This window comes from Carassius auratus, chromosome 17, assembly GCF_003368295.1.
Source record: "Carassius auratus strain Wakin chromosome 17, ASM336829v1, whole genome shotgun sequence".
Taxonomy (NCBI): domain Eukaryota; kingdom Metazoa; phylum Chordata; class Actinopteri; order Cypriniformes; family Cyprinidae; genus Carassius; species Carassius auratus.
The window spans coordinates 9157942-9184706 of record NC_039259.1 but is presented as its reverse complement, the minus strand read 5'-3'; the positions used below and the strand labels follow the sequence as shown (position 1 = coordinate 9184706).

Sequence of the window (26765 nt, the reverse complement as noted above, 5' to 3'; positions counted from 1 at the left end):
AATCATAAGAGATCAGTAAATAATCTGTTAGAGAGCAGTCTCTCATGCTTCACTGATCTCCTCTGACTGTCGTTTTGAGATACTGTGAGATAATTATGGCTTCCCGTCTATAATTGTACCCATGCCAGTGATTAATTCCAATTCGAATAGGGCATATTGATCAAGGTTCTGCATGCATTCACCGCTGACATTTCTGTCGGTTAAAGGCCGTGTGAGGTAATCACAGATCTCCCTCAAACTCTGGAAAAGAATGGTTGACATTTAACCATCATTCTTCAGAAATCCTCATTCACAGCACATGCCTAACATCAAAATACCCAACACACACACACACACACAGTGCTCTTACTACACAAACTCTCCTCACACTTAACTACCACACCAGGGGGGACAGCACCAAACATGCCTGTCTGTTTTCATGATAAAAGAATGTTTTCCCATAGATGACTATGAAAACAAAAGCAGTCACTGTGTTTTTCAATCCGTTATTTCACTTCGGAATATTAAGTATTGCTGTATTTTTATGGCATCATCAGACTGGCAAAGAATTCTTTAAAAACGAAGGAGAGTGTTTTTACACACAAAACTATGTTTGATGTACAGTACGTTTGAAGTCATGCTTATAACTCCAGATGTTCGTTTGATTCTCAGGTGTGTTATCAAAGGCTTCATGCTGTGTGTGTCTGTGTGTGCGAGCACATGCCGCTGTAAAAAAGGACCACTTAAAAATGGAAATCTGTTTCTCTTCACCTGCCCTCTGACATCTTTACATTTGAATCACATTACAGTTTCACAGATTAAATCAACTATAGGTGTGTGTATGTATGTGCAAACAGTTGGCACTAACCTCATTTGCCTTCGTGTGGCCTTCACACTTCCCTCCACATCCTCCCCGGTCACCATGACAACAGCCCGCTCATCAGCTGCTGTTTGCGGATCAGCCAAAAATTAAGACAATTCCCAAATACCACGACTTAATGGAATTATGTCTATGCGTGTCACTAGTTTTGTACTGAATGTGTTTGCTATCCTTCATCTGAGCTTGTGTGTTTGTTTCAGGTCATAGCACAACCCTAATAGGATAAAATCACAGAGCTGAACGCAGGAGCGCAGGGGCCCGAATCAGAGCCCAACGCCAATTAGATTTCTCTTTGACTTCATCTTTTGTTGCTTGATTCCCTCTCTGCTATTGATATCTCACTCAGATGAATGAACATGAAGCCTGTATTTAACATCAAACTCTCTTTGAGGTTTTGTTTATTGCATTGAATGCGCGTTTTTCAGTTTTTACCTACAAAGTCTGTGTTTAAACACTAATCAGTCTATTTTTTATGTAACATGTCTGCTATCTCCTTTAAAAATTAAACAGACTGCATCATCTAAAGCTGTAAGCAGTCAAGCTTTAAAGATTTACACACAATTTGAATTTTTATTCACATTTTATTCACAATTCACACTCAAAACTCTGAAACAGTGGAGCTTTAAGCTGCTACACCTTTGCCACATTGAATTCTAAAAATGTGTGTTTTTTTTAATCTGACATAATAACAATAAAACAATTGTTCTAATATAGTATTTAACATAAATTAGACAATATTATCCTTGCTGTTTTATATGAACGTGATGTGCAGGTGTGTGTAGAACATCTCTGAACATGGTTCATCTTAGTCGGAACTGAAACTGTTTAGTTAAACACTGATATCTCTTTTCACAATGCTGATTTTAAACATTGAGATATAGTATCTCTAATTTTTTATCTGCTAAACATGTATTCCACATTGATATACAGTATAGAGGTTAAGCAATATTAGACAAACAGAAGCATTGATGTACAAAATTGTGTACAGAATTAAAGGGGTTAGTTCACCCAAAAATCTAAATGATGTCATTAATGACTCACCCTCATGTCGTTCCATATGTGTAAGACCTCCATTCATCTTCGTAACACAGTTTAAGATATTTTAGATTTAGTCCCAGAGCTCTCAGTCCCTCCATTGAAACTGTGTGTACGGTAAACTGTCCATGTCCAGAAAGGTAAGAAAAACATCATCAAAGTAGTCCATGTGACATCAGAGAGTCAGTTAGAATATTTTTGAAGCATCGAAAATACATTTTGGTCCAAAAATAGCAAAAACTACGACTTTATTCAGCATTGTCTTCTCTTCCGGGTCTGTTGTGAGTGAGTTCAAAACACTGCAGTTTAGTGATATCCGGTTCGCGAACCGGATCTTCTTGAACCAGTTCACCAAATCGAACCGAATCATTTGAAACGGTTCACGTCTCCAATAAGCATTTATCCACAAATGACTTAAGCTGTTCACTTTTTAACATGGCTGACACTCCCTCTGAGTTAAAACAAACCAATATCCCGGAGTAATTAATTTACTCAAACAGTACACTGACTGAACTGCTGTGAAGAGATAACTGAATATGAACACCGAGCCGATCCAGATAATGAACGAAAGATTGACTCGTTCTCGAGTCAAGAACTGGTTGCATCGGTTTTCGGATCACCAGTAGTTCTTTCGGACAGTTCGATTCAATAAACCAGTTGAAGAAAACGGTTATTTTGCGCTTGACATAATGACGTCATTTGCGATGATTGCCCTTGATTCAAGCCTTCGGTTTACTGGCACTCATAACACGAGCACAGAATCAGTTCAGAATCAATCAGTTTAGATGCTCTGTCATACATGTGCAGTATCATCAGCTCCTCGGTTCTCGAATCAGACGCGTCTGACAGAAACGGTTCTTGACTTGAAAAACGAGTCAATCTTTTGTTCGTTATCTGGCTCGGTGTTCATCTTCAGTTCTCTCTTCACAACAGTTCAGTCAGTGTACAGGCCTACTGTTTGAGTAAATGAATTACTCTGGGATATTGGTTTGTTTTAACTCAGAGGGAGTGTCATCCACATTAAAAAAGTTAACAGCTTAAGTCATTTGGGGATTAATGCGTATTGGAGACGCGAACCGTTTTAAATGATTCAGTTTGATTTGGTTTCAATGGAGGGACTGAGAGCTCTCGGACTAAATCTAAAATGTCTTAAACTGTGTTCCGAAGATGAACGGAGGTCTCACTGGTTTGGAACGACATGAGGGTGAGTTATTAATGACAATTTTGATTTTTTGGGTGAACTAACCCTTTAAGCTGTTGTTATCAGTTAACTTGTGTTTAAGCCAATTTTTGCAGATTTGTACTTATTTTCTTTGAAAGTTATCCATATACACTACCAGTCAAAATTTTTGAATAACTATGAAAAGAAAATTACGCGTTCATCATTGACGTTAATATTAAGAAATGTTTATTGAGCACTAAATCAGCATGTTAGACTGATTACAGCAATTGACTAAAGACTGCTGAAAATTGATCTTTGTCATTACATTTTAAAATATATTAAAATAGAAAGCATTTCTTTTAAATAATTTTATTCCAAATTGTATTTTTGAACAAATACATGCAGGTTTGGTGAACATATAGAGGTTTAAGAACATAAAAAAAATATATATATATATATATATATGTGAAGTGATGTGACATTCAGCCAAGTATGGTGACCCATACTCAGAATTTGTGCTCTGCATTTAACCCATCCGAAATGCACACACACAGAGCAGTGAACACACACACACACACTGTGAGCACACACCCAGAGCAGTGGGCAACCATTTATGCTGCGGCGCCCGGGGAGCAGTTGGGGGTTCAATGCCTTGCTCAAGGGCACCTAAGTCATGGTATTGAAGGTGGAGAGAGAGCTGTTCATGCACTCCCCCCACCCACAATTCCGTCCGGCCCGAGACTAGAACTCACAACCCTTCGATTGGGAGTCCAACCCTCTAACCATTAGGCCACGACTTCCCCTTTATTTATTTATATATATATATATATATATATATATATATATATATATATGTTTAGTAATGTATAATATTTTAAAACAAATCAGGTTCTCTTTGACAGCTTTGTTCTCTCAGTTTTAAACACTGTTTACAGTATATATGTATTCTTGCTCTGCCTGTTGTAAAGTAATTATCTGTTTGTTTCTCTTGTGGGAGAACTGAGATTTAATCCAATAGTTTATTACCTCTGACTCTTTGGTTTGTATGTGTGTGTGTGTGTGTGCGCGCGCTTGTGCAACAGTAGTCATATACATTTGTTAATTTCTCTTTTTTTAAATATTCATATATGTCTGGTATTTTTATGTATGCTTTTTTTGCAACTTTGATTATAACTTATTATTATGTGATCAGGTTGTCATTCCTTAATCTTGCATTTCACCTACTTTTCACTCTCATCTTTGTCTTCCTCCTCGCATCCTGCTGCTTTATCAAGATGAAGAAGAGTTACTGAAAGAGAGACAGATGTTCTCAGTTCAAAATCTTTCCCCTTTAAAGTTTATGACTATATTTAGTAATGTAGGCCTGTTCTGCTGAATGATGCTGTATGATTGTCAGCCTTCCTTTTAGAGCAGCAGTCAGCAGCCCTTTTGACTTATTTCTGAAATTAGATTGCCACTTCATAAGGATGAAGTGGCAATCTTGCCACTCCCCCCAACCACCCCCCAACCCAAACTCCCAGAAGCAAGATGTGTTTGTGTGTATTTGTGTGCAACTTCTGGTCAAGAACTAGATATCATTTTTATCTGAAGAGATGAGACATTCAGCCGTCCTTGGCCATGAGCCAGTTACATTCTATTCTCTGCCTCCATCAATGAGATTAACTGTGCGTTTATGTGAGGCATTCTGGGAAAACTCTGCAACAACTTCCTCTTACAGAATCAAAGTAAAGAAACACTTCAACCATCTTTCATCTTTCTTGATGTTAATTTTTTTTCTGCTGTTCATGTGCCTGCTAGCCCAGAGACTGTCATATACATAAAAGCTGGATGTGCTTTTAACTGGAAAGCAATAGCTATTTTGAAAATGTTTGATCTGCTAGTTGTTGGTACAGGCAGAGCTTTTGCATATAAACTAGTTTTAGCATAAATTGTATTCAGATTTAATGGAGACAGCAGTTAATATTTACATACAGTTTATTGTAAGGTCGTTTTGATATAACTTAATATCTGTTATAAACCTAGGTTCTTAAGATATTCTAGATTATTGTTTCCAAACCTTTGTGTGTGTGTGTGTGTGTGTGTGTGTGTGTGTGTATGTGTGTGAGTTGTGTGTGTATAAGTGTATAAGCAAAAGAGAGGCTGCATCGAACACTTTGGGAATGCCCCCAGTGAGACCTCATGCTGAAGCATGTGTGAAATCAGTCCAATGGAGAAGCGAGACGCCACAAGTGGGGTGACATGAGCAACTAGGAAGCAAAAAGGTTCATCCTGCAAACGCACGTTAGCTTCTGCGGAAGCGAGCTCCTGCAGGGATGCAGGGAGACGCAGCGTCTCATTCCCTTCAGGGAACCATGATTACATACTTAACCTTGAGACATTCCCGTTCAGGAAACTTTGGGAACAAGAATACAGACTGCGCCATACGAGTAAGTCCCTGTCTGATCTGTGTCTGGCAAGCACATCAAGACAAAGAAAATTTGGGACGCCGGGGTTGGTGTCAGGTCCAAACTGTAAAACCAGACAAATGTGCCACAGAGTGCCACAATATCCTGGAGGCCCGCACCCACTGATATACTCGCACTAGACAGAGCAGATTGAGTCTTTTCCTGGCCGGCTTCCTGGAAGGGGGGAGGACAGAAGGCCTGTAGTACTATGGGACCTGGCGAATAGGTGGGCACCTTAGGGACATACCCGGGTCTCGGGTAAAGAAACGCCCTAACCATGCCTGGTGCGAACCCCAGGCACAACACTGCGAGGGCCAGAAGATGCCCTATCCTCTTCAGCGATGTAATAACAAGGAGGAAGAATGTCTTTGGTGTGAGGGGCTTGTCAGAAACATCTTTAGTGGGTTGGAAAGGAGCATTGCAAAAAGCCTCCAAGAACCACCGCCAGGTCCCACAAGGGCACCTTGGTGCGCTGTACTGGCCTCAGTCTCCCGCTCAGCAGTCCCAAAGACCTGGGAACGATGAGGGAGGAAGTGCTGTAATGAAGCCTCTTGCTTCTTTGCCTCCTGAAACCTCTCGCCGACAGTATTGACTGTGCCGCTGAAGAGGACAGAAGGTGATAGCGGCGCATCCAGCAGGAAGATTCTGTCCTTGTCTCGTAATTCGGACAGATTCAACCACAGGGGTTGCTCCGTAATCACAAGAGCTGTCATGGAACGGCCGATGTGCCCTTATGCATCCTGGTTGCTTACATCACCCCACTCGTGACGTCTCACTTTTCTGTTTGACTGATTTTACACATGCTTCAGTACAGGGTCTTGCTGGGGGCGTTCCACGCAGCTCGAGTTCCTGAAGGGGAACCAATCATAAGTAGCATGGGTATATTTGTAGCAATAGTATAAAAAAAATTATTTGTCAAAATAATCGATATTTATTTTATGCCAAAATCATTAGGATATTAAGTAATGTTCCATGAAGATATTTTGTAGATTTCCTACCGTAAATATATAAAAACTTCATTTCTGATTAGTAATATGCATTGCCAAGAACTTTAAAGGCGATTTTTTTTTTTTTTTTGCACCCTCAGATTCCAGATATTCAAATAGTTGTCATATCCTAACAAACCATACATCAATGGAAAGCTTATTTATTCAATTTTGAAAATTTTGGACACTTAAGACTGGTTTTGTGGTCCAGGGTCACATATGAAAACATTTGAGATGTATTATTTTATTTCTTATAAAGAATTTTCTTTGCATCATTAATATTATTAAAATTGTTCTTATAACAATTATTCATATTTGAACTAATAATTCACCAAGTAGCTTTTTGATGAACTTGTTTGAAGTTTTGATGGCTCTTGGGAAACTTTCTATGAGAAAGGCTGTATTGATTTATGAGTCAAACCATGTGGGACAAAAGTAATTTCAGTAATGCTCCATAGAACAATTATGAAATATCAATAATGACTGAATAATACAGATTATGAAATACCGCCTATGAGTCTTTTATACAGATTTAATGAGAATTTTCAAATTGCAATAGGCAACCAAGACTAAACATTTTCAAGAATGCAAACTCAAAATCTTGCCCGAATTTCCCCCCAATTTTACTAATATAAAATGTACACTTGCAAGCATTTTAGCAATAATGCAGTGTAACAATAAGGAGCATTACCACGAGTTCCTTATAACATTATACATGAGGAACACAACAACAACAATGGCTAGGAATTTGAGAACTCTATGTATTAATAAAAGAGTGAATTTGTTATTTTTATATGCAACCTATTCAGTAATTTTCAGATTTGTTTTTATATTAATATTTTACTTCAATATTAAAGAATAGAGCGGTTTTTAAAGGCTTAGAACAAATTAATGAATGTTTATTTGTTTATTTATTCATAGGAAACGATCTGGTGCTTCAACATCCACATATTTGGATGCAGCATGATTCACATTATATTTGTTATGCAATATTTGAAAACATCCTTCCAAACTAAGATTTAATACTTGTCTCATTTAATAGATCAACATCGCCCTCTAGTGTAGATATAAAGAAACAGAGATCTTCACTTAGAAAACACTCCTACATTATACATAGAGTTAGTAGTTACTTTAAAGTTTCACTGCAAACATTTGACATAAATGTGAAACGAATAAACATAAATTGATTATTTTGCTCTCTTTCCTCAGAATATGCCCGGCCTGCACGATGGACTCCAACAGCACAGAGTTGGGCCTGTACTCACCATCCGACGCCCTGGAAGTGGGAATCTACCCGGCATCCACTCCATGGCCATTGCTCCAGAACACAAGCCTCATCAACCTCAGTGATGTTTTCAAGCTCAATGGGAGTAATGTCGAGGTTGATGGTCAATCCTATGATCCTCTGGGCGGCCATTCACTCTGGCAGGTCATTCTCATCGTTGTGTTTACAGGACTGCTTTCCCTTATTACTATTATAGGCAACATCTTGGTCATGGTGTCGTTTAAGGTCAACCGCCAGCTCAAAACAGTTAACAATTACTTCCTACTAAGTTTAGCCGTGGCAGATCTCATCATTGGGGTCATCTCTATGAACCTGTACACTACCTACATTGTCATGGGCCACTGGGCAATGGGAAACTGGGCATGTGACCTCTGGCTAGCAATAGACTACGTAGCCAGCAATGCATCTGTCATGAATCTGCTGGTCATTAGCTTTGACCGGTATTTCTCCATCACAAGGCCTCTGACGTACCGTGCCAAACGCACCACCAGGCGGGCAGGAGTGATGATTGGCCTGGCGTGGTTTGTGTCGCTCATACTTTGGGCTCCTGCCATTTTGTTCTGGCAGTATTTTGTAGGAGAAAGAACCGTTCCAATGGATAAATGCTACATTCAATTTCTCTCAGAGCCTATTATTACATTTTGCACTGCAATGGCAGCTTTCTACCTGCCGGTGACGATAATGAGTGTTCTGTACTGGCGAATATACAAAGAGACAGAGAACCGTTCTCGGGAACTTGCAGGATTACAAGGCTCGGTTGGAAGGTTCGGAGGCATCGAGCGACCGCGCTTCCATCTCCGTGCCACTGGGGGGAGCTCTAGAAGCTGCAGCAGCTTCGAACTGGGCCAACCTGGCCACAAACAAAGCTCCCTTCATGGCCTGAGTGGCCGATTCCACTGCTGGGGGTGGAAGGCGGGTGGCAGGGATAAAGGTGGGCCGCACCGGGAGGCAGATCAGAGCAGCAGCGACAGCTGGAATAACAACGACGCTGGACTGTCAGCCGACCACTCGGGCTCATCTGACGACGACGAGAGCGCGCCATCCACCACGCGGGCGATATTCTCCATTGTTCTCAGTCTGCCTGGCATGAAGGCAGCTGTAAACTCCCAGGTCACTTCTTGTGAGGATTTGGACACTGAGGAAGATCCATTACGGTCCCCTGTGGAGAACGACGGCAGGGATGGCAGCATCACCCGCTCCATCACCAACGGGAACAAGAGGTTTGTTGGAAGCATGAGTAAAGTTCACTCAGTGTCTGCCATACAACCGTCAATGGATCCAAACATTGATGGAACCAACACCACTGTTAAATCCCCCTCAGCGCCTATAACTTTCAAAGAGGCAGTCCTAGCAAAGCGTTTCGCAGCTCGCGCAAGGACGCAAATCACCAAGCGGAAGCGTATGTCGCTAATAAAAGAAAAGAAAGCGGCGCAAACTCTAAGCGCCATCCTTTTCGCTTTCATTATTACGTGGACACCTTATAACATTATGGTGCTAGTAAACACCTTCTGTAATGGCTGCATACCTGAGAACCTCTGGGCTCTAGGCTATTGGCTATGCTACGTTAACAGTACAGTAAATCCTATGTGTTATGCCCTTTGCAACAAGACTTTTCGTACCACTTTCAAGATGATCCTGCTTTGTCGCTGGGATCAGAAAAAAAGCAAGCCAAGCTTTCCACAAAGACAGGCTGTGAGATTTCACAGGAGCATACCTACAGACTCCACATAGCAACCTGGTGGCAAAGCTAACTTGCTAATGCTAAAATGTAAGTTTCAAAGGGTGATTCCTCAAGTATCTGTACTATATAATGAAGCTTTAATGTGTGAATCTCAACGTAGAAGTGTAGACGTCAGTCACTTAGGATTTCGGGTCACTAGATTGTAAAATTTTAAGACACTGTGGTTTAGTGTACAAAGAGTTTCAGTGATACTGAAGCACAACAAAGCAAGTGCAGTGGCCATCAGAACTTTCTGTGGACTTTTATATGCCTTTTACTAAATCAGCAGTGCCAACTTTCAGGAGTTCAGCAGCGACATATAAAAAGGACATTTGAAAGGAGACTGTATTTTGAAGCTCAAAGAGCTGATTGGATGTGATGCTCTCAATTACTTGTTTGACTATTTTGGGGTTGAATATTAAATATCTCGTTTTTGTCAGTAAAACAGAAACTAAAATGTGATTTTTAAATAAGGTGATGTATATCAAAGTATTTACAGTGAAGATATTTCTTTTTCTAAGTGAACTGTGCTGATTTCTGTGAAAATGTGCCACACAGAGTTTCAGTGTCTTTGCTGTCTCGGTAAGTGTAAGTGTTCTATTCATAAACAGCACTTCCGTAAGCTGCTCTTGTATAAAGCGTGGTTGTTTACATTTGTTTTGCTACAAGTATTTTAATAGCTATTATGTAGGTTTTCAGTGCACATTATGTTTGTATATTTTGGAATGCCTTATGTTTGGACTTTAAGATTGTGCACTGAATATACTGGGCTAGCTGTGAAATCATTTATGGAACCTAAAGAATGTTTTTAACTGTTTAATGGACATTTAGATTTTTATATTAGTGCATTGGAACATAATTCCATTTACAGCCAAACTGTCTGCTGTCACCACCATGTTTGGGAATGCCAGGCTTTAACATAACAGGCCAATTTAGTTTCCCAAAGCAGCTGCAGATTTGCTTTATAAAAAGCACACAAAATACAGAATTATTGTGTCTTTTTTCAACTATGGGCTCCTTTGGCACTGTAGAGAAATAAAAATAACTTAAAACAGTTAATTTAATTTGCCTACAAACAACCCTGCTGAAAAAAAAGTGGGTATGCTGGTTAGGTTTGTTTTGACGCTGGGATGCTTGTTTATGCTGGTCCTTTGCTGGTTTATGCTGGTCCTTTGCTGGTTTGTGCTGGTCCTTTCGCTGGTTAATGCTGATCCTTTGCTGGTTTAAGCTGGTCATGTGCTGGCAAAAGATCAGCATAAACCAGCGAAAGGACCAGCACAAACCAGCAAAGGACCAGCATAAACCAGCGATAGGACCAGCATAAACCAACATCCCAGCGTCAAAACGTAAACAGCATATGCCTTTTTTTTTCAACAGGAAATATCCAACAGGGGTCATCAATCAGTGGTCAATATCCAACACATCATGTATATGTGGATTTCCATCATATCTCAAATAATGTATTTAATAACAGTAATAAAGTTTATTATCATTCTTTGCTGGAAATTGCATTTAAAAAATTTATGGAATGTCCCTTTTGAAACACGCAATTAAATAACATTCTTCACAAAAATTAAAGCTTTATTCGAAATAACAAAAATTTTAAACTTGCCATTCTGTTCCAACACTAGTGTTTTGAAGAAATATTATGAATAATTGCCTGATTTGTAACTTACCCACCATTTGTATTAAATAAACACAAACCTTTTGATATGTTTTTATGTTTTACATTGCAAACGATGGCTGTATGTTTTGTAAGGCCTTGTAAGATCAAAGTTAAAATTGAGCTTCTGTGCGGTATGTTGTTTGTGGCTGTGCTGTCGTTTTGTTCCAAATTGGCTGTGTAGAAGTTAGAATTGAATTATAGAGTTACTGTCAGATTTGTGATAACTGTTGGATGTTACAAAAATACAGCCCAGTGCAAAATGCATTTTTATCCTCCGATTGTTTCTCAAAATAAATGTAACATCTTAAAATGAACCGGTGCTCTTTTTAAATAACAAAAAATATGTTTGTGGAAACTTGCATGTCGGTTTGTATTGTTAAGTCATAAAGCCCTAACACTGTGTGTGTGTATGAAAGAAGATGCATAAATTGCTACTGGTGGCATGTAATAGGAAGAGAAACCATGTGATGACAGCATTCATGTGATCGAGGAAGAGGAGCAGCCCAGCGAATATCACAAACACTTACTTGTTCCCTCAGTTTACTAGAGACTCCATCCCGGCAAGTATGTACTTTATTTCTGAACTTCTCTCTTTATGCTTTTCTGTATAGTTTGACAGGTCTCCTGTTCATTCTTGGTCCTGTTCAGATCAATTTGGATTAGCAGTGACCTTCTAGAGACTAATCATACAGCGGTAAATCAGACCTCTTACACCACTGAGAGTTGTGAGGAATAGAGAGATGTATCTGTATGTGACAAGACATCAGTAGTTTCATGCCTTGAGGAAAACATTTCATTTGTAATGAAGGTCATGTTGAACTTGCTTTAAATAAATGCAGGAATATTTTCTAGATATTTTGAAATTTTCTTTCTCTTCCATAGACTTAACTATATGGTTCTGAAATTTAGTTTAGTCTTAATCTTTTATTGATATAAAAAATAATTTCTGTAGGCATCGATATCTGTGTACTGGATTAAAATGAATATTGTATAAATCGGTTGAAAGCTCACTGGGTATGTTTCTGATGCCAAAATCTGGAGGATAACTCTGATTTCAGGCCTGCTGGCCACAGTCGTACATCAGTTTATGAGATCAGTCCATAAGCTCACATGATGCTGCTGGCATACTGTGTCTCTCTCTCTCACACACACACACACACACACACACACACACCAAAAAAGGGGTAAAAAACAACAACTTAATTTTGTTACCTTCTTACCTCGTAAGTAGCATGGGTATTTTTGTAGCAGTTGCCAAAAATACACTGTATGGGTCAAAATTATAGATTTTTCTATGCCAAAAATCATTAGGATTTCAAGTAAAGATCATGCTGCATGAGGATATTGTGTACATTTCCTACTGTTAATATATCAAAACTTAATTTTTAATGAGTAATATGCATTGCTAAGAACTGCATTTGGACAACTTTAAAAGTGATTTTTTTTTTTAATATTTTGAATTTTTATTTATTTTTTTATTTTTGCTCAAGATTCCAGATTTTCAAATAGTCATATCCTAATTGTACTATAAACTATACTAACAAACTGATTTAAAAAGTCTCATAAAATCTAAAAATAAAAATTACCCCATGATTTTGTAGTCTAGGGTCACAAATTAAGATATTTTTTATGAAATTTGAGAGCTTTCTGGCACTGCATATACAGCATCACTTCTGACATGTTCAAGACCCAGAAAGTTAGTAAGGACATTGTCAAATCCTCTGTGCCTTGTATAAAAGCAGAGAAATTAACACATGTGGGTTGTTGTGTCTCTCGTGAATGTGCACTGAAGACTGACAAGGAAGAGAAGAAATTGTTGATTAAAGTGATTATTTTTGGAAGTAACATCTAATTTACTTTCCTATTGCAAAAGAAACAGAAAAGTTAACCAACTTCTTGTTTTCCATAGAAAGTGGAAAATCTTTTTTGGGGCATAATACAAAAATAGAATATGTAATTTAAAAATAATTCCACTTCTTATGCTGTTGTTTATTCAGCTCAGTTTTAATCAATTTGTATCCTCCTCTCAGGTCAGTACAGCAAGAATCAATATGCAAACCATTCAGACCATAGAGATGCAGTTACCTGTCCTGCGAGAGAGTTTCCACTCCTCTCCCTTCAGAGAGAGAGTGAAAGAACGGAGGAAGAGCAGCCTGACAAATCTCATCAGAAGACAACAGCAGCAGTTATTACTCCAGCAACAACAATCAGAATTACATCAGAAGCAACAGCTGTTGTCACCCTCACAGGGCCACACTGCACATGCTCAGTTGGTCCGCTCTTCCAGCAGCCCGTTATGTGACTTAGTAGAGCAAATAGATGAGCAAGAGAAAATGAAAGAGACCGGGAGGCAGGGGGAGCTGTCTCTCAGGCAGTCCTCGGCTATTGCGTCACAGCCTGCATCATCAAAGCAGCTGCTGCCGATGGTGAAGAGAGAGAGAGAGGGATTAGAGAGGGAGAGGGAGAAAGTGCAAGGGAGCACGGAGAGGGAGAGAGGAGAGAAGAGAGAGCAGACAAGAGAACGAGAAAGTCAGTCCTATCACACACGTTCCCAGCATGGCCTGATCGCTAAAGGTGTTCGCCTTCTGAGGAGCATGGGAAACCAGGAGGCCAAGCAGAAGAAGACCACTGTCACAACAGGAGTGGAAGGTGCTGGGAATGGGGCAAGCACTGAGGACCGAGACCATGAACATCTCAAGAAGATTAAGAAAAGTAAATTGTCAGACGACTCGGGCAAGAAGAAATCCAAATCGGAAGGCTCCAGAGGTTCTGTATTTTCCAACATCCGTATCAGAAAGGGCCTCTCCCGGAAAGGGTTGTCCAAAGAGGATGTACTGGACAATGGGATTAGGATTAACAGCATGGATGCTAACGGCAGCAGCAATGGTGGAATATCGGGTGATGAGCTGGAGGGTCTCACGCCTGATAGTAAGCAACTCACGGCTGAAAGCAGGCAGTCAACTCTGGACACGACAGAAGATGATGCTGAGAGAGAGACTGAGGGATCAGGGTCAGATACAGACCTCTACAGCTACCACTCAGCCGCTGAGGCTCAAGATCTGCTGTCGGATATCCAGAGGATTATCGGACAACAGCAGCAGATGGAGGGAGTTTCTGAGGGGCAAAACTGTAGTGGACAAGTAGGGTCTGATGGCCAGACTGAGGTCACTCAGGGTCTTACTTGTAGTAGTCTTGCTTGTATGGGTGAACCAGAGAAGGTAGAAGGTGTATCTGCATCTATCAGCACAGAACAAGATCTTAAATATAGTGGGGACACAGTAGAAGGGGTGATTATAACCACACTAAAGGCAGAAGCAGGTGGTGAAGTGACTGATGTTGCAAATAAAGCTGAACGTTTGAGCAGTTTTGCCATTGACTATTGCATTCAGGATAGTACCACTGACACAAGTAGTGCCCGGGATACCACAGCTGTTACCACATCTACCAGTAACTACAGTTTTCAAGATACTACAGCAACATCCACCTCCTATGAGAGTGCCGAGGAGATCCTGGAGAGTTCATCTCTATCATCTCCTCTTGAAGAGTGTCATTACGATAGCAATAGCCTGACTCAAAGCCTAGAAGTCGGCCTCAATTCAAGAAATCAGACCAGCTCAATGTCCAAAATCAGCCGGGTAATTTTCGTCCCACAGAAGAGCATTAGTAGTGTAGAGCTGAACGTAGAGGGTGATGGTCATGTAGAGGAGGTAGATTGTGAGTATTCCCACCAACAGAGAAGGAAAAGCAGTGGCGCGTCCATCACACAGTGGTCATCTGAGAACTTTTTAGGCTTAGGGTCAAGACCACGTAGAACTTCCAGCGCTAACCTCGGGGTTAAACCTTATCCTACAGTACACACTTCTTATGTTAAAACAACCACCAGACAGCTCACATCACCTATAATATCTCCATTGACCACTCCGTCCCTTAGCCCAATGTGTCCTCGCAGGGTCGGCTTAGAGCTGGGCTCAGTTCAGGGGTCATACAGAGCAGGAAGCTGGAGAACACAGAGACAACGGTCCTGTAGCATTGCAGGTCCGGTGGGTTGTCATGAAGAATGGTGTGAAGCCATACATGATCAGTCAGAGCTTGTTAATCATGGCTTCCAAACCCTCAGATCCAGGCAAACACCATCTGCCTTTCCAGATGTGTTTTCAGGTAAGCCATTGTGCATTTTGACTGATTAAATATCAATGTTCACACTTATAATCAAAGAGAACTGATGTCTAGAACAATAAAAAAAAAACACTGGAACTTATCTTAGAGACACATAATCACTGTTACAGAAGTTCATGTTTTTAAATGACTGATTCCATGAACTTTTAAGATGTGTAATTCCATGTCTTAAGAGATGGTTGCCAAGACATGGTATAAATCCCTTGTATTATTTTTCCATTCTTTAATCTGGTTCACTACCCTCAAGGTTTAGTGAGCAGTCAAAAAACATAAAATCTGGCTCTGAAAAATGCACACTACACACATAGCCACAATCCCACAGAAACACACATTAGCTACTGGCTAAGAAAGCTAGGGCTTCTGCCTCACTGAATCAGAGTGCCACAGAAAGTCACTCAAATACACACTCATACAAAAGGACACACTGACTTTCAAGTGGTGATGCATAGTGACTGCTCCTGCCAATGAAGGTTACAGCAGGACAAATCAGATACGAAGGAATAGAAAAAGATAAAAAAAGGGAGATATGGAGACAATTAGGGGCTATTGGGATCCTGTCTTGATTTCATAAGCTATCATCCATATCTAAATGTTTTTACTAAGCCTTGAAGACACTGAAGCATCAAGTGCTTATTCAGCCAAAGGTTTATGTCTTGGAAACTCAAAGGCACATTTGTGCTCTGAATATCTAGCTAAAATAAAAGTACATGTAGTTATATAGTTGTTTTAATGCTTTCTGATTAACACTAAAGCTGTTGTATATTACAAACAACTTTAGGTGGGGTAACGTAGAGGGTAATGGCCATGTAGAGGAGGTAGGTAGAATTAGGAATTTCTACTTTACTCTTAGACACATTCATTTGCATCAAGTTTCAAATATGCATGCATTTATTTGATGCTTCAAACAAAATTATTGAAGGGTTGAAAGTAAAAAATTGATCAAATTCAACAATTAGTTATTCCTGCAAGCCTTAGCAGGATGCTAACTTTATTTCTAGGTCAAATTAATCTGAGGCAGTTGTGAGCTGAGAAAGCATAAAGTTATTTATTAGTAATTTTACATCCAAATTCAGACAGCACATGACAGAGAAGTTAATAAGAAAATTAGAGTCATGTTTTGTAGGAAGAGTTTTTTTTTTCTTATCGATGTTACTCGATGTAAATCGGCCAATTTACCAGGCCATGATGGAAGACTCAGGATCAGCTATCAAGTTTATGTCCATCTGATAAATGAGAGAGAGGAAGTTCAAAAGTATGCATGTTTGGGATGGAGAAATAATTAATTCAGAAACGAGCACACACATACACATCAATTGACCAAATGAAAGGCTCTACTTGATTCTGATGTGAAATGAATAATGAAGACAAAAGCTCCACAATTTCCACTTTATTTGTTTTGCTGATTCGAAGCATCACTGCATCCAGACACTCAAGTCAGGGTCAGAAAAAAAAAAAAAAAAAAAAAAATATATATATATATATATATATATATATATATATATATTTACTGATAAGTAGACCTCAGCAGTCATATAGAATTAGAAATAGAATATTTAATTATAATCTTTTCAATTTCACTCTCTAACAGGTCGCTCTCTGTTCGAGAGGTGTCTTGTACAGTGGGGTTATTCTGAACATGGCACTGCTGCAGAGGATGTTGAAAGATTCTGTTCCCATATTCTGGCTTTGGGGATTCTACAGCCTTTCAGTGACTGCATCAAGGAACCACCCACAGGAAGTGATGTTACAGATAAGCCCATTTTCAATGTATGACCATCTCAGTATGTAATAATTGTCTCTTTAATATTTTATCATGCACAACTTCATAAAGCATAATTTTTTAAAATGAAAGCATCTGAGGAGCTTATTTTTTATCTTACAGTATATAGGGAAACCCCAAATGATCATTCTGTCATCATTAACTCTTCTGTTGAACACAAAAGAAAATATTTTGAAGAATGCCGGTAACAAAACTGTTGCTGGTAGCCACCGAAATGTTTATGTTTAGGTTTTAAAATAAATTAGTCTGTACGACTGAACATTTCAATTAATGTTCATACATTATTTCAATGAATATAATTCTCTATCAGACATATACACACTATAATTATAATGTTGAAATAAAATTTGAACCCATACATAATGAGCACAGATTTTAAGTCTTCAAGCTCAGCACTAGATTGCATGAGGAAGAAACAGAAAAGCTGTTGATGAGTGTTACTAAAAATGTGCCAGATTTCACACATTTTATATCACTTTGTTGAACAACCCACAGAGTTGACTCTGCCTGAGCAGATGTGAGATGAGCTCAGCAGCAGGGCAACTTTAGGCTGTTGTTTGAGACAGAGAAAGAGATGCACATTATGTATTTATTATCTCACGCATGATAAAATTGTGAGATTATTCTGTTTCAGCACACAAGGCATGTTGTAATGCAGTTATGTTAGATTGATATGCTAAAACATGCAACAATGTTTTCATGCTTTTGTGCTCAGCCCGATGTGACCTGAATAGAAGGACTCTTTCTCTTTTTCTCTTTCGCTTCACCAGCCAAAGCAGATTTGTGTCTGCACAGATACACATTTAACACTGCTTCTGCGACTTTCCCTTCCCCCTTTCTACGTCATCACACACATACACACTTAACCTGCTTTAACAGTGTGAACAAACATATTTATGTTGTGTGAGTATGCAGCATATTTTTAGACCAAGTACAGCGCACATTCACAAACATGTGTAAATATGTGTATCCGGTGCTTAGGCATGCTTAAATGGACACATCTGCATGCATAAGCCATCTGACCAAGTTATGTAAGATGGGTCACATGCCCTCTGGTGCTGCTCCATCTTTGTATTCATCTCTGAATGTAGCAAAGATCAGATTCATTATTCGTTTCTATCCAGATAGCTGTGTATTTTATTCCTACATGTTTTCTATATTTTGCTATCACCTGTCTACTGTATATGGTATATGACACAGGAATCATATAATTCTCATTATATAATTCTCAAGGGACAGTTTATCCAAAATGGAAATGTCATTCCAAACTTGCACCACTTACGTTCATCTTCTGAACACAAATTAAGCTATTGTGGATGTACTTTTTGTATTTTTGTTGTGAGATTTCTGACCCTTCGAGACAGCAATGCAACTGACATGTTCAAGACCCAGAAAGATAGTAAGGACATCATTAAAATAAAGTGAAAGTGAAGTGACATTCAGCCAATTATGGTGACCCATACTCAGAATTTGTGCTCTGCATTTAACCCATCCGAAATGCACACACACAGAGCAGTGAACACACACACACACACACACACTGTGAGCACACACCCGGAGCAGTGGGCAGCCATTTATGCTGCAGCGCCCGGGGAGCAGTTGGGGGTTCGATGCCTTGCTCAAGGACACCTAAGTCATGCAGAACCTGATTTTACCAAGTGAGACATGTTCCTGGGACAACATCGTTGTTGACCCTGGAACAACATTGTGATTAACCAATCAGATTTGAAGAACCAGTTTTTAGATTTTGTGAAGTTTACGCTTAAAATCAGTGTTTGGTGCTTGTACATCAGTGTCATTCATCTATCATTTCCTCTGATTTTAGGGATTACTCATGGTTAAGGTTAGGTTTAGGTGTAGGGATATGGTTAAGAATATATTTTTGGAGTAAAATGTTGTTCCAGGGTCAACAAAATATGTTGACCTAGGAACACATCGAACTTGGCAAAATCAGGACGTGCCTAAGTCATGGTATTGAAGGTGAAGAGAGAACTGTACATGCACTCCCCCCACCCACAATTCCGTCCAGCCCGAGACTAGAACCCACAACCCTTCAATTGGGAGTCCAACCCTCTAACCATTAGGCCACGACTTCCCTAAATAGTCCATGAGTCAATCGTGTCAGTTGCATTGCTGTCTATGCAGGGTCAGAAAGCTCTCATTTCATCAGAAAATATTTTAATATGTGTTCTGAAGATGTAAAAAGGTCTTATGGGTTTGGAACGACATGAAGGTAAGTAATTAATGACTGAATTGTCATTTTTATGTGAACTATCCCTTTAAGCATCGTTCACAATGAAGATTTGAATAAAAATATAATTCTGTCCCAAAGCATTATTCCAAAGATACTTAAATTCACAAAAACACTATTCTGTTAATTAGTTTAATTACCACTCTTTATTATTATTCTAAACCTTGAGCAGTTTTATTTCTCTTAATAAGTTTTATTTATTAAGTGTTTCTCTTGACCTTGTCCAATCAGCAGTCATAATGTTTAAAAAAGGACAAAACAACACATTAAAGGCAACTTTAAAGTATTCTATATTACTTGTGCACTTTATTCCAAGACTTCTGAAGTCATATGATAGCTTTATGTGAGGAACAGACTACAATTTAAGTTTAATTTAAATATTGCTATTACCATTCCGTTTCATTGTTTGGCAAAGAGCAGCTCAGACATTTGAACAGGTTTCTAAAGAAAGAATGATGACAGAATCTTCATGTCTGGGTGAACTATCCCTTTAACAAGCACTGCTGCTAAGTGACTGAAATAACTTCACAAAAACCCTGTTGTGCTGGTAGATGGCAGAACATGACTTAACACTGTGATTTCACGAGGACAGTATAATAGCAGCATTATTGCCACTATTCACTTTGCCAAATATCTGACTGTTGTCTAGAGTCAGATTTCATAATTTTGTTCAAATATTTGTCAGAAACACACAGGTATGATGTAATAAATGTAGGTCTCTAGCCAGTAAGAATCTTTGTGTGTCAGAGCAAAAATGCACAATGGTGTTTTGAATAGGGCAGACTGATGATTGACAGGTAGAGCCATTATCAGAGTATACTGTACTATATAACACACTGTATGAACACATACAGATGCACTCAGATATACACATTTTGCATGTAAAAAAATGTACACACACAAACCTGATTCCAAAAAAGTTTGGACACTGTACAAATTGAAAAAAAAAAAAAAAAAAAAAAAAAAAAAAACATAATGCAATGATGTGGAAGTTTCAAATTTCAATATTTTATTCAGAAAATACAACATAGATAACATATAAAATGTTTAAACTGAGAAAATGTATAATTTCAACACATCTCTAAAAAGTTGGGACAAGGCCATGTTTACCACTGTGTGGCATCCCCTCTTCTTTTTATAACAGTCTGCAAACGTCTGGGGACTGAGGAGACAAGTTGCTCAAGTTTAGGAATAGGAATGTTGTCTCTTTCTTGTCTAATACAGGCATCTAGTTGCTCAACCGTCATAAGGGGAAGTTGTGGTCTAGTGGTCTAGAGTTTGACTCCTAACTATAGGGTTGTGGGTTCGAGTCTCAGGCTGGCTATACCATGACTTAGGTGCCATTGAGCAAGGCACTGAACCCCCAACTACTCCCCGGGCTCCGCAGCATAAATGGCTTCCCACTGCTCTGGGTGTGTGTTCATGCTTTGTGTGTGTGCACTTTGGATGGGTTAAATGCTGAGTATGGGTCACCATACTTGGCTAAATGTCCCATCACTTTAGGTCTTCTTTGTCACATCTTCCTTTTATGATGTGTCAGATGTTTTCTATGGGTGAAAGATCTGTACTGCAGGCTGGCCATTACAGTACCCGGATCCTTCTTCTACGCAGCCATGATGTTGTAATTGATGCAGTATGCGGTCTGGCATTGTCATGTTGGAAAATGCAAGGTCTTTCCATGACAACGTCTGGATGGGAGCATATGTTGTTCTAGAACTTGGATATACCTTTCAGCACTGATGGTGCCTTTCCAGATGTGTAAGCTGCCCATGCCACACATACTCATGCAACCCCATACCATCAGATATGCTAGCTTCTGAACGGAGCGCTGATAACAGCTTGGGTTGTCCTTTTCCTCTTTAGTCCGTATGACCACAGAACAGTTTTCCACATTGCCACAGCCCATTTTAAACGAGCCTTGGCCCACAGAAAACACCTGCGCTTCTGGATCATGTTTAGATATGGATCATGCTTCTTTTTTGCCAGCTAAAACTCTTTTTTGATAGAGTTATAGCTGGCAACGGGGAATGGCACAGTGCATTGTGTTCACCGACAATGTTTTCTGGAAGTATTCCTGAGGCCATGTTGTGATTTCCATTACAGTAGCGTTCCTGTATGTTATGCAGTGCTGTCTAAGGGCCCTAAGATCACGGGCATCCAATATGGTTTTCTAGCCTTGACCCTAACGTACAGAGATTGTTCCAGATTCTCTAAATCTTTGGATGATATTATGCACTGTTGATGATGATAACTTCAAACTCTTTGCAATTTTTCTCTGAGAAACTCCTTTCTGATATTGCTCCACTATTATTCGCGACGGCATTGGGGGAATTAGTGATCCTCTGCCCATCTTGACTTCTGAGAGACACTGACACTTTGAAAGGCTCTTTTTATACTCATTTCACGTTGCCAATTGACCTAATAAGTAGCATATTGGTCCTCCAGCTGCTCCTTATATGTACATTTAACTTTTCCAGACTCTTATTGCACCCTGTCCCAAATAATTCGGAATGTGTAGCTCTCATGAAATACAAAATGAGTCAATATTTGGCATGACATTTCAAAATGTCTCACTTTCAACATTTGATATGTTGTCAAATTCTATTGTGAATAAAATATAAGTTTATTAGATTTGTAAATTATTCCATTCCTTTTTTACTCACAATCAGTGTCCCAGCTTTTTTTGGAATCTGGTTTCTACACATATATATTTATTAATCAGGAAAATGTGTACTGTTTAACAGTCAAACCTGTTATATCCAGCTTGTACAGACATGCGGGGCAACTCTGTTCGCTGCATGCTTACGCAAAACCCAACTGTTGTGAATGGACAGCCTCGGGAACAACATTTCAATATGTATAAGACAAATGCCATGTATTCTTTCTGCCCTGGTCAGTTGTGCTGTTCTTCTCTCAGTCTGCCAGCAGAGGTCGTCCTTCACTCAGCGCTGCCACAAAATTCTACACTTTGCTTGCTGTCTAATCAGAAAAGCAACCCCAGGAACAGAAGGCTAATTTTAGATTCTTGTATGCAGTGTAAAACATTTATTGCCAGAATCAGCTGTTTTAATTCCAGCTCTGTTTCTTTTACACATCCAGAAGGAGCAGCTGTATACCTGGGCTCCAATGGGACAGAATGAGATCAGAACACCTGGGCAGCTCCAAACAATGTCGCCTCCAAGTCCGTCCCCCAATTCCACACAGCTGCAAGTATGTGAACAAATATAGTTTTATATATCCAAAGAAGGAACTGATCTACTATTATTGCCTTTTCATGATATCTGATGTTTTTTATGGTACTGAATGATTGCCATATATTGTATATGGTTATTCTAAGAAATCCATAGAATCTTACATTTAGAAAATATATTGCTATGTCCAAAGTTAATTTCATCCTACTTACTAAACATCTTGGAATTATCATGAAGTACTATAAATATCATGGTACATGAATTTCAGCACTATGGTTTATCTCAAAGTACCCTAGTATTGCCATCTAATACTGTATACCATCACTGTACCATGGTGACACCCTAGTACCTTCTATACTGTATGAGTAACAAAAATGCTCAATGCTAGTGCCATGATTTATGCATTTTGGTGGTATTGTATTTTTGATAATGGTATCATATTAATACTGTGCTATTGGAAATGTTATATGTGATAAAACTATGATATTTGTTTAAAGTATATTTGATTACCATTTAAAATGTATAGTGTATGAATACAGTAATAATTCAGTACCGTGCTAAATATCAACTTCAAAATGTATTTTGTTTATTATTAATTAATTTTTAGTTTTTGGAAATGGTACTGATGGTACTATTTTTTGAACATGGTGGCATCGTAGCCTAATAATACCATGTATTATTTTTTTTTTCAATGTAATATGGTAAAATCATGTTATTGTCTGAAGGACCTTGCAGTACAATATGAACAACATTGTGTATGAATATGGTAATTATTCAGTGCCATGTTAAATACCTTGGTATTACCATCTGATTTCATTGCTGCACCCATGCACATTTTTGTTGGACCTATGTGTAATAAAACATGCATTTGCTTTTCTGTATCGTCCATGGATATGCATGTTTGTGAGTGTAAACACTTAGCAAGTTTTAAATCATTCTCCCTCAGGTTCAACACCCTTCCATTGCTAAGAAAGGATTTTAGCACTTCGAAAGCCATACATCTCTTTAGCGTTGCTATGAGACCCTCTGTAAACAGCATCCTAACAGCATTTAACCTGATCTAAACATCTGTCCAGCAGGCGCAGTGCCTGCCATTGCGTATTAAGATCCACAGTGTTTGAATTCTGAAATGATAAATGGCCGCTTGCATTCCATTGTTCAAAGCACACACGCAACACCTTATGTTACATCTTATTCCTCATGTTTCTGGTAGGAATATACTTTAATGTGATTAGGAATGCAGACTCCATCGCAATTGGAACTGGCTTTACTGCCCTCTAGTTCTTGTGTTGACATTTGTGCAGAACATGTCTGTTTTACAGTGATACTTGTAATATTTAACATATATTATGGCCTATGAAGTTTAGAGCCAAAGTTTTCCAAGCCTCCCTGGCTGTAGAAGAGGGTTTTGTGAATGAAAGTGCCCCCCCAAACCCATGTCAGTCTGACAGGGCCCAACATGAAACCAGACTCCATGTGTGTGATATGTTCTCCGTTCCCCCCAACCCTTCACACAGACCCACACAAGCTCTTTGAAGCCGTTTGAAGCTGTGTAATAGAAAAGCACAAACCCTTCCCTCTTCATTCCCAGAGACTCTGCGGCTCGCCTTTTAGGAGTCCTCAGAGACAACTTCTGGAGTCTAGACTTGTTGGACTTCCTTGACCCTCGCTGCCAGATTGTATGTGTGCGTGACAAAGTTGTGTTGTGTGTGTGTTTATCACCGTGTTTGTGTTTTTGCCAAGTGCATCCTTTGTGTGTTGTGTGCTGATTTTTACACGCTGACTGTGGTGGTTCATTCATTTTCCCTGGGTTCTCTCTCTTCCCTTCATCCAGGAAGCACTGCTACATTTTCCCGATCAGCCAAAGTGCTTTTATTGACTTGTGGGACGCCACATGCGTGCCTGGTCTGTGTTATTAAGAAACACGGCCCCTTACTCACAAACACATACTCACTCATACCATTCCTCAGAAAACTGGGTCTCAAAGGGGAAACTAACATCCGCTGAAACAAGGCACTAACTCATGCTAGTACGATCGCATGTGACAAGAGGTGTCTGTGTTTTTCATTCCATGCTGCTGTTTCTTTTTAAAGATGTGAAGTCTCTCTTTTCTGTTTCCTGCTCTCGACAGGATGGATCCACGGAGCAATCTGGAATCGTTCCGGAAGAAACGTCCATTTCCATTCAGGAGCTAGAGCGAACAATTGAAGAATTACTTGTGAAAATCTCAGATATGGAAAAAGACAATGTTTTGGATGGCACAAAGCTTGGAAAAAGGGATCGAGAAGTGGGTGGTTTCAATCAAGCCATTAAACAGACTAAAGTAAATAAACAACGAGTTCATTCAGCCATTCAGACCTCACCTGTCGAGGAAGCCTTTAAACTTCCAGTGCCTTTATCAGACCAATCACATTTTCCCAAATTAAGTGACACCGCTACTTCACCAGTGGGATTGCCCAATACCTGTAGCTGCCAAAGAACACAGAAAATCCCTTCCCCTGCACCATCACTACTTCCTGTTGTTTCAGGTTTCCCAACACCTTCAAAACAAGATGCATCAGTTCCTCCACCTCTTCCACCTCCACTCCCAGATGCGATTCAGATCCATCTGCCTTTCCTGGGTACTCCTCCACCCCCACCCCCTCCACCTCCACTTCCAGGTATGGGTCTGCCCCATCTGCCACTCAAGGGTATAGCTTCTTCCTCTCCACAACCTCCACTCCAAATTATGGCTCTGCCCCCTCCACCGCCTCCGCTCCCAGGTATTATTCCTCCACTTGCATCTGTGGGCATGGCTCCACCTCCTCCACCTCCACTCCCAGGTATGGCCCCACCCCCTCCTCCTCCACCTCCTGGCTGTGGACCCCCACCACCCCCTCCTCCACCTGGTTTTGGGCCACCACCACCCTTCGGTCCCCCTCCACCCTTCATGGGGTTGGTGCCGTCTAGCATGACTCAGGAGTCCGTCCCCCTGAAGGCTGTCATCGAACCTCCACGGCCCATGAAACCACTCTACTGGACACGGCTTCAGCTAAATGCCAAAAAGTAATCATGTCTCATTGACTGAATGCTGCATGTTTTTGCAGTGTGTATACTGAATGCTTGTTTCACCTTATTTAAAGTCAGCCAAGGCTTGATTATGATCACACATGTGATAAGGCAAACTGATATTTTTATTTCCCTCGCTCATAGGGATGCCAAAAGTGACCTGGTGTGGGAAAAGGTTCAAGAGCCTTCAGTAGACTTTGACGAATTTGTGGAGCTGTTTGCCAAAAGTGCAGTCAAGGAAAAGAAGAAACCTATCTCAGATACCATAACAAAATCCAAGGCCAAACAGGTAAGAGGACTTTACTATACTCCCACTGATTAAAAACACTGGGTCCAGGACCTTTTTGGATGTCCCAAAAAGTAGCAGAACTTAGTAGACCCCTGTCATCTCAGCTCCCAGGACAACATTCCTGATTGTCTTTCCTTAGCTCTGCCCAGGCTCTCACCTCACCACACACAAAACTAACTCTTAACACTGATTTCCCATGCACAGCTTGTGAATCAGAGCCTTACAGCCCTTCTTTAAATGTTATAAGCTTTACTTAAAGGGATAGTTCACCCAAAAATAAAAATGTTATATTTATCTGCTTACCCCCAGGGCATCCAAGATGTAGGTGACTTTGTTTCTTCAGTAGAACACAAAAGAAGATTTTTAACTCAAACTGTTGCAATCTGTCAGTCATGTAATGAAAGTGGATGGGAATCACGGCTCTGAGAGTAAAGAAAAAAACATACACAAACAAAATCAAATTAAACCCTGCGGCTCGTGATGATACACTGATGTGTAAAGACACTAAACGATCGGTCTGTGCAAGTAACTGAACAGTATTTATATAGTATTTTTAACTCTGATTTTCACTGCAATGTTCGAACTGTCCTGAGCACGTTTTCAACAGCCAGCACCTGATGTGTTGTCTTCTTCTCAGAGGTAAAAAATATATATAAATACAGTTCAGTTTCTTGCACAGACCAATTATTTTGTGTCTTTACACATCCATGTATCATCAAGAGCTGCAGAGTTTAATTTTGTTTTGTTTGTTTATGTTTTGTTTTTTCTACTCTCAAAGCCATGATTCCGATCCACTTTCATTATATGACTGACAGAAGGCAAAGGTTTGAGTTAAAACTCTTTGTTTGTGTTCTCCTGAAGAAACAAAGTCAC

The 26765-nt window shown here is 39.7% G+C and overlaps 2 protein-coding genes across 4 annotated transcripts in view; both read left to right on the top strand.

Annotated features, from left to right (window-relative positions):
• The window catches only part of chrm3a (cholinergic receptor, muscarinic 3a), an 80137-nt gene extending 68666 nt beyond the window's left edge, over positions 1-11471 (top strand). For all 3 annotated transcript variants that reach the window (XM_026285637.1, XM_026285634.1, XM_026285635.1), the window contains one exon: positions 7696-11471. In XM_026285637.1, coding sequence (XP_026141422.1) covers positions 7715-9502 — 1788 coding nt within the window. In that variant the 5' untranslated portion in view covers positions 7696-7714 and the 3' untranslated portion in view covers positions 9503-11471. The remainder of the gene's footprint in view (positions 1-7695) is intronic.
• Positions 11472-11552: 81 nt separating this feature from the next.
• The window catches only part of fmn2a (formin 2a), a 39426-nt gene continuing 24213 nt past the window's right edge, over positions 11553-26765 (top strand). Inside the window, exons 1-6 of the mRNA XM_026285633.1 lie at positions 11553-11721; positions 13188-15315; positions 16922-17100; positions 22464-22574; positions 24687-25600; positions 25748-25892. Of these exons, the coding sequence (XP_026141418.1) occupies positions 13209-15315; positions 16922-17100; positions 22464-22574; positions 24687-25600; positions 25748-25892 (3456 nt within the window). The 5' untranslated portion in view covers positions 11553-11721; positions 13188-13208. The remainder of the gene's footprint in view (positions 11722-13187; positions 15316-16921; positions 17101-22463; positions 22575-24686; positions 25601-25747; positions 25893-26765) is intronic.